The sequence below is a fragment of the Tachyglossus aculeatus genome, chromosome 21 (assembly GCF_015852505.1).
Source record: "Tachyglossus aculeatus isolate mTacAcu1 chromosome 21, mTacAcu1.pri, whole genome shotgun sequence".
Lineage (NCBI taxonomy): Eukaryota > Metazoa > Chordata > Mammalia > Monotremata > Tachyglossidae > Tachyglossus > Tachyglossus aculeatus.
Window position 1 is genome coordinate 66478090 of NC_052086.1, and position 16105 is coordinate 66494194.

The 16105-nt window shown below is 44.5% G+C and overlaps 1 protein-coding gene across 3 annotated transcripts; it reads right to left on the minus strand.

Annotated features, from left to right (window-relative positions):
* Nucleotides 1–1104: 1104 nt before the first annotated feature.
* Nucleotides 1105–14161, minus strand: LOC119942357 (small integral membrane protein 10-like protein 2A). 3 transcript variants are annotated; one of them, XM_038763108.1, is made up of 2 exons: nt 13916–14108; nt 1105–2022 (listed from the first exon to the last, which is right to left on the minus strand). In XM_038763108.1, exon 2 carries the CDS (start codon nt 1976–1978, stop codon nt 1148–1150), a length of 831 nt encoding a protein of 276 aa, XP_038619036.1. In that variant the 5' UTR covers nt 1979–2022; nt 13916–14108; the 3' UTR covers nt 1105–1147. The 3 variants fall into 3 exon arrangements, with proteins under 3 accessions (XP_038619036.1, XP_038619037.1, XP_038619038.1); XM_038763109.1 differs by lacking the exon at nt 13916–14108 and adding an exon at nt 4207–4308; XM_038763110.1 differs by having other exon boundaries at nt 1916–2022; nt 13916–14161.
* Nucleotides 14162–16105: the final 1944 nt, after the last annotated feature.

Here is a 16105-nt window from a genome sequence, read left to right on the forward strand (position 1 = left end):
TAGGCACTTTTTATTCCCTTTTAAACAGAGTTCAAGGCATTGTGAAGCAGTGTGGCAGAACACGGGCTCGGGAGTCAGAGGACCTGGGTTCTAATCCTGCCTCCACCTCTTGACTGCTGCATTACTATGGGCAAGTCACTTAACTTCTCTGTGCCTCAGTTCCCTCATCTGTAAAATGGGGATTTAGACTGTAAGTGCCAAGTGGGACAGGGACTGTGTCCAATCTGATTATTTTAGAACTACCGCGGTGCTTAGTAGTGCCTGGCACATAGTAAGCACTTTAATACCATTAAAAAGTAAAAAAGGCATTGTGAATTGGGTAAGGGAATCAAATTTGCTAAAAGTGACTCAAAAAAGGCTGGAGAGGAATTCTAATAGCCACAGGCAGGATGGGTAAAGATATTAAGCACATTTACTTTCATTAACTACTTTTCAAATCTTGTAAAATTGTTAAAAGTTTATGAACCCAATGAAATTATCACTCTGAATGGATGTCCCGGGCTGCAACTCACCATAAAGCCAGAGTGTACGCTCCTTGTGGGCAGGGAACATGTCACTTCATTATTCTGAACGTCTCAAGTGCATAGTACAGTGCACTTCCCCAAGTGGGTGCTCAATAAATGCTACTACTAACTATAAAAAGATTGCAAAGGGTGGAGGTCGTAGGAGGGGAGACCAAATTTTTTTGTACATCCGAATGTTTCCATAAAATCGAGGAGATAATAACCAGCCCATTGTTAGTTAACATAGAATACTTTATGCTAATAGCAGATAGGTTGACCCTTTACAAGTAACAGTCTCCTTGGATGGCAAACATAAATTAGCTAAATTTATGCAATTTAAACTGACAAAGGCCTTTTAAAATAGTTGTTGCAAATTTGAAAGTATTGTATGTCCAGTTAAATTCTTATCTGAAATGCCAGTAAAAGTCTTCTAAAACAATACCCAACTGGGTAAGTTTCGAACAATTTAAAAAACTCCCCCATCATGAAAATGACAAATCATTTCATGTTCAGTAACCATATGCACACTCAGTGAAGCAATTCCAATGCCACTTATTTGTCTATTCACACCAACCTAGTAGGAACTTAAATGACAGAATTGTTTGCATCTAAGTTTAATCAGAAATATTCACTTTAAAAACCATTTAGTACATCACTACTGCTTTGTTTCTACCTTTACTATGGCATGCCAGAGATATGCTAGTGCATAAGCACACGACTAGTAACCACAGTGCTATCTGAAGATTGTTTATAGTGCAGGTTAAACTTGAAAGCATTTTCTTATATTCAGTGGTCTGATCTGAAGTCTCTGGATATAAATGGTCAAGGATAGTGTATTTTGCCTCATCATTCGGGAGCACTGCAGTATATTCACACAGTGTTGCAGACAGCATAAAATTCAGTTGAAACTCAGAGCTTACTCCTTCAAGAAATGCACTTCGCTGTTCGTCCTCAATAATGCCCGTGTCTAACTGCAGCAAGTTCAGTTTTTGATTGTAAGATAGTCTGGATAGCCAGAAGTTGGCAGAACATACAAAGTTATCTCCTTCGTGACACCGATCTCTAAGGTCATTAATGGAGCAGAGAACTTTTTCCAGCCAATCAGTCACTGAAGGTTTATCGATACAGAAAGACCCCTTGGTAAAATGTTCTTTCATAGGAGAAAAAGTTGCCAATGTTGCCAATGTTGAAACTGTGGGAATTTCTCTCAAAGGAGGAGAAATTTTCTTGCTATTACGATGCAGCAGGGCAGCCTTAATCAAAGACGCATTCTTCACATTAAGGGAGAAGAGCTCTTTTGGGAAACTCATATTAAAATAAAAGTCAGACTGATTCAGCCACGAATATGCTTCTGGTTGCTGAAGGAACGCCTTCTGTCGTCTTATACTAACTTTACACAACAGTTTGTCGGCGTCATCATCTTCCTCCCCCTTCATGCTTTTGAGGCAGATGTCCAGAGTAGTTCTTTCCTTCATACTTTATTCGGGAGGCAACTGCTTCAGTGGATCTCAATATGTACCTGAAAAAAAAGAGGCCAGAGTATTATTTTCCATTTCTCCTGATTTAGGGTCTTAAAATTTAGTGAGAATGTAAGGATAAAATATATATCTTTAACAACCTTACCAAAAACATCCAAGGATTCCTATATTTGGTTGGACAACGGGATAACAAATCCTTCAAATACTTGGTGGGTAAAGGGAGAAGTGAGAGGAGTGAAAAAAATGCATTTTCTCTAAACAGAATGAAACCAAGCCAATCTAACAGTATTTAAGATTATATAAGAAATCATCCCTAAATATTTTAGAAGTATTTTTTTATAGCCAAACCTCATTGTGTAATTTATTTAGGTCTCACAGCTTTTTTGTTGGTTTCCTTTTTATAAAACAGTGTAGAAGACACTGCTAACTAGAGACCAGAAAAATGTATGTAAAGCAGACCAGGATAGATTGGTCTGACCCTGTAATGGTATTTCTTACACGATTTCCATAACATTTGGAAACAAACTAAACAGAGGTGACGTTTTAAAACACATATTTTGATATATATCCTAAGGTTTTACATTATTCAAGTTTAATAAAGCACCTTGGTACTGCATTAATTAGACATTAGGGTTGGTAGCATACATAAGAATGAGATGATGTGCTATTATTTTCCTAGGAGAAGACAAAAAAAAAAAAGAGAGGCAGGAAAGTAATTCTTTTATCAGAATCCTGAGGGACACTTTATTTGTATGAATACTGACAGATGTTGTTATTAAAATAAAAATAGTTCCTCAATATCATAGTTTGACAGATAAAATTACAAACAACCACCACAATTTTTTTTTTAATGGTTCTCTGACAATGAAATTCCTGATGCAATATCTGAAGGACTCAGGGAAGGAGACATAGGTACTGGCATAACCTTGACACTGCACCTCAAACTCATCTATCTCGCTGCTGGCCTCTCACCCACATCCTGCGTCTGCCCTGGAATGCCCTTTCTCTTCCTATTAGACAATTACTCTCCCCATTTTCAGAGCCTTATTGAAGTCACATCTCCTCCAAGAGGTCTTCCTAAGCCTCATTTCCTTTTCTCCCACTCCCTTCTGCTCCACCCTGATTTGCTCTCTTAATTCACCCCTGCCCCCCGGGTCCAGCCCCACAGCACTTACATACATATCAGTAATGTATATTAATGTCTTTCTGCCCTTCTAGACTGTAAACTCATTATGGGCAAGGAATGTGTCTGTGAACTCTTATTGTACTCTCCCAAGCATTTAGTACAGTGCTGTGCACACAAAAAGCACTCAATAAACACAACTGATTAAAGAAAAGAGCTGGAAGAGTGAACAGGATGTACCCCTTTCACCAATTAATACTCCCACTACCTTCTCTTCATCAAATATAATTTTCAGAACTGCACAAGATAGCTTAAACTGGAGCTGGGACCAAGATTGAGTGATTTTTTTTTTTAATTTGTGGTTTTACACATTTCATTCAAGTCAGTTCTGCCAGAACATATGTTTTCACTGTACAATGGGATAGAATGCAGTAGCAGAATCAGGGGATGTCTTTCGGGTAATATATATATGTATATATGTATGTGTGTGTATATATATATATGTATGTATGTTTATATATGTATGTATGTATGTTTATATATACACATACATACATATACATACACACACACACACACACACACACACACACACACACACACACACACACACATATATATACAAATGAAAGAATGCCCTGGATAGCCCATCAGCACCCCACGCTTGACATGTCCAAAACTGAACTCCCAAATTCCCTCCTTCACCTAAATTCCCATCAGAGTTGGCAACAACACCATCCTCCCCATTTCTCCAGCTAGTAGCCAAAGCATGATCCTGGGCTCCTTTCTTTCACTCCCCATGTTTATTCTAGTCACCAAAACCCACTGGTTCTTCTGCTACAATATTTCCAAAATCCTCCCCCTTTCCTCTCTATCTGAATGGCCAACACACTGGTCCAGACACTTGTCATACCTTGGCTTGACAACTGACTGCATCAGCCTCCCTGTTGATCAATCAATTGTATTTATTGAGTGCTTACTGTGTGCAGAGCACTGTACTAAGCACTTGGGAGAGTACAGTATAGCAATATGACAGACACATGCCCTGCCCAAAATAAACTAGAGGGGGAAACAGACATTAATATAAATTACAGCTCTGTACCTGTTTATCAGATTTATCACAGGTGCTTGAGTTGAGTAGATTTTTTTCATCCTGTGGTTCAATTCACCCCATCAGCAAGTATCTCTTAAGCTGGGTCTTTCAGCACAAAGGCTACATTCAAATCATGGATAACAGCTTTGCTTCCTCAGTCTTGTCCCTGCCACTCTGGAAAGCCAAAGTACAGGTCCCACAGTCTATGCCAGCTGTCTAACTTTGGAGTGGGAGTAAAAGCTGACAGCGTCCCAGACATTAGCCATCAATCATGCAGTCAGTCTCCCGGGAGAACGAGGAGGCCCATGGGGCAAGCTCAACCTGTAGCCCTGCTGCTTCACCTCCACAAGCCCAACCTGGAGTTATCAATCTCCGCCTTCATCACGTTGTAAATGAGGCTAGGGACTGCAAGCCAGTATCTGCTCCAATACTGAATTTTCCTAACGGTTTGGTAGACTAATGAAAAGTTGGCATGTATCCATATCATTTCATCAATACCTAGATAATTCACACTAAAATATCCATTCCTGGATACTGAACTCCCTGCCTCTGGTCTCACTTCATGCTGCTGTCCAGATCACTTTTCTTAAACATCGTTTTGACGTTGTGAGGAAACAATGGCAAGAGCACGGGCTTCGGAGTCAGAGGACGTGGCTCATCCTGGTTCCATCACATGCCTGAGTGACCACGGACAAGCCACTTAACTTCTCTATGCCTCAGTTACCTCATCTGTAAAATGGGGATTAAGACTGTGAGCCCCATGCGGGACAACCTGATTACTTTGTATCTACCCCAGTGCTTAGAACAGTGCCTGGTACATAGTAAGTGCTTAAATACCATTGTTATTATTATTGTTATTATGTTCACTTCCAAGTGCCTAGAGAAGCAGCATGGCTCAGTGGAAAGAGCCTGGGCTTGGGAGTCAGAGGTCATGGGTTCTAATCCCAGCTCCCCCATGTCTGCTGTGTCACTTAACTTTTCTGAGCCTCAGTTATCTCATCTGTAAAATGGGGATTAAAACTGTGAGCCCCACATGGGACAATGATCACCTTGTATCCCTCCCCCCAGCTCTTAGAACAAGGCTTTGCACATAGTAAGCACTTAAATGCCATCATCATTATTATTATTATTAGAACAGTGCTCTGCACACAGTAGGTAGTCCATAAAAACTACTGATTACAGTGTGATGTGGTGCTAGAAAAAACAGTTGTGCCGCATTGGACATGGGTGTTAACAGGCCACAAGTTAGTTTGGGCCTCCCCCATCTTTCCAGGGTCATCTGGAATTTTCTAGGAGGGGACTGGCTTTTAGCTAGTAAGAGTAGACAAGACCACCATCCTTCCTGTCTCACAAGTCTCCAACCTTGGCTTTATCCTTGGCTCATCTCTCTCCTTCAACCTACACAGTCAGCCACCAAATCTTCTATCTTAACAAAAATCTCCAAAAATCCGCCCCCTTCCTTTTCATCCAAGCTGCTATCACACTAGTTCAAGCACTTGTCATATCCTATTTCAACTACTGCATCAGCCACTTTGCTGACCTCCCTGCCTTTAGTGACTCCCCTCTCCAGTCCATATTTCACTGCTACTCAGATCATCTTTCTATAAAATTGTTCTGCACAACCCTCCACTCATCAAGGGCCCCCAGTGGGTTGCCCATCCACCTCCACATCAAGGAGAAGTTCTTCACCATTGGATTCAAGGCACTCAATCAGTTCCCTCCTCCTTCCTTACTTATCCTTGCTCCTGTCCCTTCACAACCTAGCCTGCACACTTCACTCTTCTCATTCCAAGGATTATAAATAGTTACCCTGGAAATCTCTCCTTTCAATTTCTGTGTTGTGATTCTTCCATTTTTGTTATTAATTAAATCCTGATTTTTATCTTGCCTGGTTTGGCGCAGTCCTGGCTGCTAAGATCTATTTGTCGCTGGACAAAGTCCTTAATTCCAAATCTGCTTAGATGCTGAGTAACTTTAGTTCTAATTTCATGATTTACAGTACTCTGTGTTCCTACACTGATATATTGTGATCATAGATTGAGAGCGCCTCGAGGGACAAACACAACAGCTCCTACTCTATCCTAATCCTCCTTGACCTCATCTGCCTTCGACACTGTGGACCACCCCCTTCTCCTCAACACGCTATCCAACCTTGGCTTCACAGACTCTGTCCTCTCCTGGTTCTCCTCTTATCTCTCCAGCCCTTCATTCTCAGTCTCCTTTGCGGGCTCCTCCTCCCCCTCCCATCCCCTTACTGTAGGGGTTCCTCAAGGGTCAGTTCTTGATCCCCTTCTGTTCTCTATCTACACTCACTCCCTTGGTGAACTCATTCGCTCCCACGGCTTCAACTATCATCTGTATGCTGATGACACCCAAATCTACATCTCTGCCCCTGCTCTCTCTCCCTCCCTTCAGGCTCGTGTCTCCTCCTGCCTCCAGGACATCTCCATCTGGATGTCTGCCCGCCATCTAAAATTCAGTATGTCCAAGACTGAACTCCTTACCTTCCCTCCCAAACCCTGCTCTCTCCCTGACTTTCCCATCACTGTTGACGGCACTGCCATCCTTCCCGTCTCACAAGCCCGCAACCTTAATGTCATCCTCGACTCTGCTCTCTCGTTCACCCCTCACATCCAATCCGTTACCAAAACCTGCGGGTCTCACCTGCACAACATCACCAAGATCCGCCCTTTCCTCTCCACCCAGACTGCTACCTTGCTGGTTCAATCTCTCATCTTATCCCGACTGGATTACTGCATCAGCCTCCTCTCTGATCACCCATCCTCCTGTCTCTCCCCACTTCAGTCTATACTTCACGCTGCTGCCCGGATCATCGCTGTGTAGAAACGCTCTGAGCATGTTACTCCCCTCCTCAAAAATCTCCAGTGGCTGCCTGTCAACCTACGCATCAAGCAAAAACTCCTCACTCTCGGCTTCAAGGCTGTCCATCACCTCACCCCCTCCTACCTCACCTCCCTTCTCTCCTTCTACAGCCCGGCCCGCACCCTCCGCTCCTCTGCTGCTAACCTCCTCACTGTCCCTTGTTCTTGCCTGTCCTGCTGTCGACCCCCGGCCCACGTCATCCCCCGGGCCTGGAATGCCCTCCCTCTGCCTATCCGCCAAGCTAGCTCTCTTCCTCCCTTCAGAGCCCTACTGAGAGCTCACCTCCTCCAAGAGGCCTTCCCAGACTGAGCCCCATTTTTCCTCTCCTCCTCCCCATCCCCCCGACCCTACCTCCTTCCCCTCCCCACAGCACCTGTATATATGTTTGCACAGATTTATCACTCTATTTTACTTGTACATATTTACTATTCTATTTATTTTGTCAATGATGTGCATTTAGCTTTAATTCTATTTGTTCTGACAACTTGACACCTGTCCACATGTTTTGTTTTGTTGTCTGTCTCCCCTTTCTAGACTGTGAGCCCGTTGATGGGTAGGGACCGTCTCTGTATGTTGCCAACTTGTACTTCCCAGGCGCTTAGTACAGTGCTCTGCACACAGTAAGTGCTCAATAAATATGACATTGAATGAATGAATGAGGGACAGGGTCCACGTCTAATTTGACCCTGTATACTTTTTCCCAGGGCTTAATACAGTGCTCTGCACACAGTAAGTGCTTAACAAATACTATTACTACTACTGTGCTATAATTCTTCATATGCTCAGTTGCGTAAAACGTTGAAATGCAAATCAGAGATTCCATATTAGTCGAAAATAAAGTCCATAGTACTGTTTTGCCATTCAGTAACAAATCTTCCGTTCATTTTTTCTTTTTGCAAATCAGAACAGTTTTATGGAACAACATAGTTTCTCAATTACAAGTTGACCTAAAAATTGTGGGAACTACTTAAAATGACATGAACCCAGCAGGTCTCAAAACAGAGGTGTTCAAAATAGACACGGTCTAGGTCAAAATGATAAAACCTTGGAAGCAACACTGATTCTCTATTTAAATCTTCAAGCAAAAGGAAAGGTAATCCAGATTTCCATATGTCCACAGCAACAACCCCTTTCAAGATTTTAATGAAAAATTTCACTTTACATTCATCTCAAACATCTGGTCTACACACATAACCAATTGGTTTATTTTAAATGCCTGGGCATTTGTTTGTCCTCTTCAATTTAGACCTGTTACCAACACCAAATCGTAAAAATCTTTTTCAGAAGAATCGTCTCTTGGAAATTAGGCTAAAAATAAAAATGATGACGATGAAAAAAAGGCTTCGCACATGTCCCTTTCTACAGTTTGGGTCAGGAAAATGAGTTAATGTATAACTCATACATTATAACATATCTGTGTTGATGTCTCAAACAACAAGGAACATTCAGCATAACCTAGATTTATAGAAAAGTCAAAATAAACAAGGAAGTCTCTTGGTCTCTGCTTAGTTAGGAAACTCTGACATAAATCATAGAATTAAGTCACTTCCCAAAAAATACTTATGAGGTCAACCATAAATACAAATATAGTTGACCTGGAACCCTCAACTACTCTCGTCAGCTTTCCTTTTACTAATGAGCCAAGTGTCAAGTTCCTGGTGCCTTTTGAGAGCCAGGAAAATTTTCTGGTACAAAGCAGAACTGTTCAGTTTTGTAACCACCTTTCAATTTGGTCATATGTACTATGCTAGAAAATTACCACCAACCTTTGGCCCTTTCCTAGGCTGCCCCCTAAAATCCTCCCTTGCTCCTTAGTTACCTTAATTTAGTTACTTATTACACTTAGGAGCTTGGGAGGAGGAGAACCTAACCACTCATCTCCATGTTCAACACTTTAAAATAGCCTGGACACTCTCCCACCAACAGCTTGGTTATTTTTGTTTCTGGGAAGGAGGGGGGTCAGGTATAAGAAGCTGAGCCAACTCTGGAGAAAGAAGGGGAGAGAGGGCTGGAAAGGAAGGGTGGCGAGATCAATGACTTTAATTAAACACAGCTTTCAGAACTAGGCTGAAAACCAATATATAATTGTTTTGATTTGGGGTTGAAGGTTGTTTCAGGCAGCTTTTGGCTTCAAACACAGTTCTAGTTTTGAACATTACATTGGATTTGTTGATGGACCAAAAGAAATGACCATTAATGTATTCATAGCAATATCCTAAGCGATGGTAAACTAAGCCATTTCTGGGACTTGAAGAATTCACTAGATTTCTTCATAGGTCAGGATGCGACAAATAACAATCGAGATTCAGTCAATATAAATTAAGAAAACCACAGGAACTGCCCAGACCAGGACAACTACATACCTTCACTGTATTGCACTTGTGTCACATTAAAAAAAAAAAAAAAGAAAAGGGGTTTTTTTCTTTTATTCAACTAAACCTTGACAGCAGTGGAACGCCGCTCCACAGGATCCAAGTTGTTGACAAGCCTCCACTTTACTTATTTCAACTGAGACATTAAAACATCTACCTTTGGCAACACTTGCCCACTGAGGTCTGGTTAGGAAAGGCAGGAAAAGGGAGGGAACTCAAAGACACAGGAAATACAAGCAAATAACTTCTAAGGACCAGATTCTTAGAGCCTGGGAACCATCTCCTACCAGATATAATAACAATAAAAATAATAATGGTATTTGTTAAGCGCTTACTATGTGCCAAGCACTGTTCGAAGCACTGGGTAGATGCAAAGTAATCAGGTTGTCACACGTGGGGCTCACATTCTTAATCCCCATTTTACAGATGAGGTAACTGGGGCACAGAGAAGTTAACTGGCTTGCCCAAGGTCACGCAGCAGATAAGTGGCAGAACAGGGATTAGAACCCAGGTCCTCTGACTCCCAAGCCCGTGCTTTTTCCACTAAACCACACTGCTTCAACTGCTGGGAGCAAAGACATCATCTCTGTCAAGAGACGCAGAAACGGAGGCATTTCCTCCTCACCCCATAATTCTGGCTATGCTAAGTAGGCACTTCCTATTAGTGTACTTTAATTACAGGGGCCCAACACATAGCTCCTTGTTTCTCAATTTTAGGAAGTAGTTGAGCTGATTTGTTGTTGTTGTTTTTTACAGTCAAGAGGTTAAAAGGGCAGAGCACTTTTTAAATTGGGAAGCAAGTCTGCATTTGAAGTCACAGAGTCGATGCGACGCTTTTAATGAAATATTTCTAAACTTTTTGTTCACGTCACAAATCATGAGGGAAGGGATCCTTGGCCAAATGAATAGACATCTAATGCCAAGGAAGCGTCACCTGGCCTACTAAACTGGTAGTTATTGTTGCTGTACAGTCATTTTTAACAGCTGCTATACTCCACCTAGGGTAGTTTGATTTCACTAATAGATGAACACAAATTCCTGTGTGTAGTTTCACATCAACATGGTAACCTTACTGACAAAGTCAGTAACTATTTACATTGAACCAGAGATAAATAACTGGATTTTAATTGATCATACCATCTTTCTGGGTATAGGCAGAATAGCCAAGGAAACTTTTTTTTAGTCAGAGTTGACCACTTTTTCCCTTATCTGCACAGCAGTAGTGGGAACCTGTAACGTGAGAAAATGTAAGCTAGCAGAAATATCTGGTCAGTGCTCGGCTGCCCTGCCCTTGTTTCTCTCCTACCCAATTTAGTGATGACCTAAATTGTCAGAGAACAAAACTAACCAATACCCCACTGGCTGCCTAAAGGAGGCCAACACTGACAAGGTGATTTAAAATTAAAAAGGGAGGAGGAAGGCATTGTTAGGTCCCTGGTCCCCTCTGAGACAGAAGTCTATACTAAAGTCCCTGCTAAGAATGGATTCAAAAAAGTATGTGTCTTGGCTCTGGCATGTAGTAAGCACTTACTCTGTGCCGGAGAAATGTAAACATAACAAAATCAGACACAGATCCAATCCCACATGAGGCTCAGAAGTCCCTGTACAGTATTACAATGTCTGGTAAACATAGGGTCATAACCAAACAACACAGAAGGAGCTCAATAATGATACTGCTAAGGGTTATGAATATCACAGGATGTGTCAAAGGAAACGGGAAGTCCAGGATTAAATACTTTGGAACACGAAGGATCCAATTTGGCTGTTGATGTGGTTCAGATTACCAAGTATGTGAGAGTCTCCAGCTTTCATCACAGTCCGAAGACATTGCTTTGGAGAAGCAAACTACCATCCTTGGGGTAAAGGTCAAAATAGCTGCTTGGCCATCAGACTTGGGGATTACAATCACTCCTAACCCTTGCAGAATTCCACACTGGTGACAATTTCTGGCAAGCAGGGATCTAACCCTTGGTTCCAAGGCCACTGAAAGGATTGGGCCCCTGGGGTATGGTATCCACTTGGCAGAACTACCCACTTCAGCATACTCTATACTAACCTGCTTGGGCCCAACATTTGTTATTGTACTCTCCCAAATGCTTAGTACAGTGCTCTGTACTCAAGAAATACCACTGACTGTACAGCATAGAAATGTTTTCCAATACAACCTCAAATGAACGTACCCCCACATAATTCAACATACAGTTATTTTCCGTGTGACAAGCTTAGGTCAATCTCCTCGTTTCTTCCGTCTTTATCTCAAAAATTAACCTCGATAAGGCAGCACTGCAGGGAAAAGCAGGATGGTCGCACCTTCATGTCACTTGAAGACGTGGCTCAAAATTATTTTTCTTGATGACGAGGCTGCCGTCACCACCTCCTCTTTTTCCCTTTTAACCTGGCCCCTGTACCACAGTTCCTGACCTTCCTTCGGAGAGGAGGAGAACCCCGCCATGAATGGGGAGCAAAGCAACTTTCTAGCGGTACACATTGGCCAAAACCGTATATAAACTTAGGTCTGTCACTTCTTAAAGACAAGGGAGATGATGATGATGATTATCATCATCATCCTCAATAAATACGATTGATGATGATGATGATGAAGGGAGATGAGCGTGCTCAGTGGAAAGAGCCCGGGCTTTGGAGTCAGAAGTCATGAGTTCAAACCCCGGCTCGGCCACTTGTCAGCTGGGTGACTTTGGGCAAGTCACTTCACTTTCTCTGGGCCTCAGCTACCTCATCTGTACAATGGGGATTAAAACTGTAAGCCCCACGTGGGACAACCTGCTCACCTTGTATCCCTCCCAGCGCTTGGAACAGTGCTTTGCACATAGTAAGCGGTTAACAAATGCCATCATTATTATTATTATTATTATGAGGAAGGGGTGAAGAGTGGAACGAGTTCCCCTCCGTAAGTGGTGTATTCTTCTAGGGCATCTTGTGGACGTCTGTTAGCCTTAAGGCAAGTGTTTTTATTCATTCATTCATTCATTCATTCATTCAGTCGTATTTATTGAGCAATTACTGTGTGCAGAGCACTGTACTAAGCGCTTGGGAAGTACAAATGGGCAACAGATAGAGACGGTCCCTACCCAACAACGGGCTCACAGTCTAGAAGGGGGAGACGGACAGCAAAACACAACATGGAGACAGGTATCAAAATCGTCAGAACAAATAGAATTATAGCTAGGCACATAGCTTGGCACATAGTTATCACTTAATAAACGCTATTATTATTCATTCATTCATTCAATCGTATTTATTGAGCACTTACTGTGTGCAGAGCACTGTACTAAGCGCTTGGGAAGTACAAGTTGGCAACATATAGAGGCGGTCCCTACCCAATAGCGGGCTCACAGTCTGGAATCAATCAATCAATCGTATTTATTGAGCGCTTACTGTGTGCAGAGCACTGTACTAAGCGCTTGGGAAGTACAAGCTGGCAACATATAGAGGCGGTCCCTACCCAATAGCGGGCTCACAGTCTAGAATCAATCAATCGTATTTATTGAGTGCTGTGTGCAGAGCACTGTACTAAGCGCTTGGGAAGTACAAGTTGGCAACATATAGAGGCGGTCCCTACCCAGTGGCGGGCTCACAGTCTAGAATCAATCAATCAATCGTATTTACTGAGCACTTACTGTGTGCAGAGCACTGTACTACGTGCTTGGGAAGTACAAGTTGGCAACATATAGAGGCGGTCCCTACCCAATAGCGGGCTCACAGTCTAGAATCAATCAATCAATCGTATTTATTGAGCGCTTACTGCGTGCAGAGCACTGTACTAAGCGCTTGGGAAGTCCACGTTGGCAACATAGAGAGGCGGTCCCTACCCAGTAGCGGGCTCACAGTCTAGAATCAATCAATCGTATTTATTGAGTGCTTACTGTGTGCAGAGCACTTGTACTAAGCGCTTGGGAAGTACAAGTTGGCAACATAGAGAGGCGGTCCCTACCCAATGGCGGGCTCACAGTCTAGAATCAATCAATCAATCGTATTTACTGAGCACTTACTGTGTGCAGAGCACTGGACTACGTGCTTGGGAAGTACAAGTTGGCAACATATAGAGGCGGTCCCTACCCAATAGCGGGCTCACAGTCTAGAATCAATCAATCAGTCGTATTTACTGAGCGCTTACTGTGAGCAGAGCGCTGGACTAAGCGCTTGGGAAGTCCAAGTTGGCAACATAGAGAGGCGGTCCCTACCCAATGGCGGGCTCACAGTCTAGAATCAATCAATCAATCGTATTTACTGAGCGCTTACTGCGTGCAGAGCACTGGACTAAGCGCTTGGGAAGTCCAAGTTGGCAACATATAGAGACGGTCCCTCCCCAACAGTGGGCTCGTCCCTCGTAGAAGGGGGAGACGGACAATAAATATTACTATTAACCAGAGCGAGGGAGGGCAGGCGCCTTCCTTTCCCGGGCCCCCCCCACCGGGGAGGCTTTCCCACCGCGGCCCGCTCACCTGCAGCCGCACGTTGAGCATCATAGAGGCCACGATGTAGAGATAGGGGAAGTTGATGCGGAGCCGCCAGGCCAGGTCGAAGAAAATGAGCAGGGTGCGGGTCAGCCCCTTGCAGAAGACCCCATAGGAGCGGGCGGCCGCCGAGCGGGACAGCCGAACAGCCAGGGCGGAGAGGGCCGCCGCCATATACGCCGCCCCCCGGGGACTCGGCCGGAGGATGGGGGACGGGGACGATGGCAACGCCGCCGCCGCCGCCTCCCCCCGGCCGCGTTGCCCCTGGCAACAAGCGGGGGATGGAGGAGGGATGGGGACCACTCCCCCCCCCCCTGCGTCGGGCCGCCCGCAACGTCCAACGCCCGCCGCGTACCGGCACTGGGTGACGTCATAGCGGCCCCGCGCGCCTGCGCACCCCCCTCGCTCCGCCCCGCGACCTTTCCCTTCCATTGGGGGGGGCGCGGGAGGCGCATGCGCGCTCAGACTCCCCCCCCCCCCCCCCCTTTAAAACTAGCGCTCCTTGCGCCCCCTGAAGGCGGCCTGGAAAATATCAATCAGTCCATCGTGCTTATAATAATAATAATAATAATAATTGGCATTTGTTAAGCGCTTACTATGCGCAAAGCACTGTTCTAAGCGCTGGGGAGGATACGGGGTGATCAGGCTGCCCCATGGGGGGCTCACAGTCTTAATCCCCATTTTACAGATGAGGTCACTGAGGCCCAGAGAAGTGAAGTGACTAGCCCAAGGTCACACAGCAGACGTGGTGGAGTCGGGATTCGAACCCATAATAATAATAATAATAATAATAATCATTGGCATTTGTTAAGCGCTTACTATGTGCAAATCAGTGTTCTAAGCGCTGGGGAGGATACGGGGTGATCAGGCTGTCCCATGGGGGGCTCACAGTCTTTATCCCCATTTTACAGATGAGGGAACTGAGGCCCAGAGAAGTTAAGTGACGTGCCCAAGATCTCACGGCGGACAGGTGGTGGAGTCGGGATTCGAACCCATAATGATAATAATAATTGGCATTTGTTCAGCGCTTACTAGGTGCAAAGCAGTGTTCTAAGCGCTGGGGAGGATACGGGGTGATCAGGCTGCCCCATGGGGGGCTCACAGTCTTAATCCCCATTTTACAGATGAGGTCACTGAGGCCCAGAGAAGTGACTCGCCCAAGATCACACGGCAGACAGGTGGTGGAGTCGGGATTCGAACCCATAATAATAATTGGCACTTGTTAAGCGCTTACTATGTGCAAAGCACTGTTCTAAGCGCTGGGGAGGATACGGGGTGATCAGGCTGTCCCATGCGGGGCTCACAGTCTTAATCCCCATTTTACAGATGAGGTCACTGAGGCCCAGAGAAGTGACTTGCCCAAGATCACACGGCAGACAGGTGGTGGAGTCGGCATTCGAACCCATAATAATAATAATAATTGGCATTTGTTAAGCGCTTACTATGGGCAAAGCACTGTTCTAAGCGCTGGGGAGGATACGGGGTGATCAGGCTGTCCCATGCGGGGCTCACAGTCTTAATCCCCATTTTACAGATGAGGTCACTGAGGCCCAGAGAAGTGACTTGCCCAAGATCACACGGCAGACAGGTGGTGGAGTCGGCATTCGAACCCATAATAATAATAATAATTGGCATTTGTTAAGCGCTTACTATGGGCAAAGCACTGTTCTAAGCGCTGGGGAGGATACGGGGTGATCAGGCTGTCCCATGCGGGGCTCACAGTCTTAATCCCCATTTTACAGATGAGGTCACTGAGGCCCAGAGAAGTGACTTGCCCAAGATCACACGGCAGACAGGTGGTGGAGTCGGCATTCGAACCCATAATAATAATAATAATTGGCATTTGTTAAGCGCTTACTATGGGCAAAGCACTGTTCTAAGCGCTGGGGAGGATACGGGGTGATCAGGCTGCCCCATGGGGGGCTCACAGTCTTAATCCCCATTTTACAGATGAGGTCACTGAGGCCCAGAGAAGTGAATTGCCCAAGATCACACGGCAGACAGGTGGTGGAGTCGGCATTCGAACACATAATAATAATAATAATTGGCATTTGTTAAGTGCTTACTAGGTGCAAAGCACTGTTCTAAGCACTGGGGAGGATACGGGGTGATCAGGCTGCCCCATGGGGGGCTCACAGTCTTAATCCCCATTTTACAGATGAGGTAACTGAGGCCCAG

What these genes read in the sequence shown, in the direction of transcription:
- LOC119942357 (XM_038763108.1), bottom strand. Translation starts at nt 1,978, where the DNA reads ATGAAGGAAAGAACTACTCTGGACATCTGCCTCAAAAGCATGAAGGGG.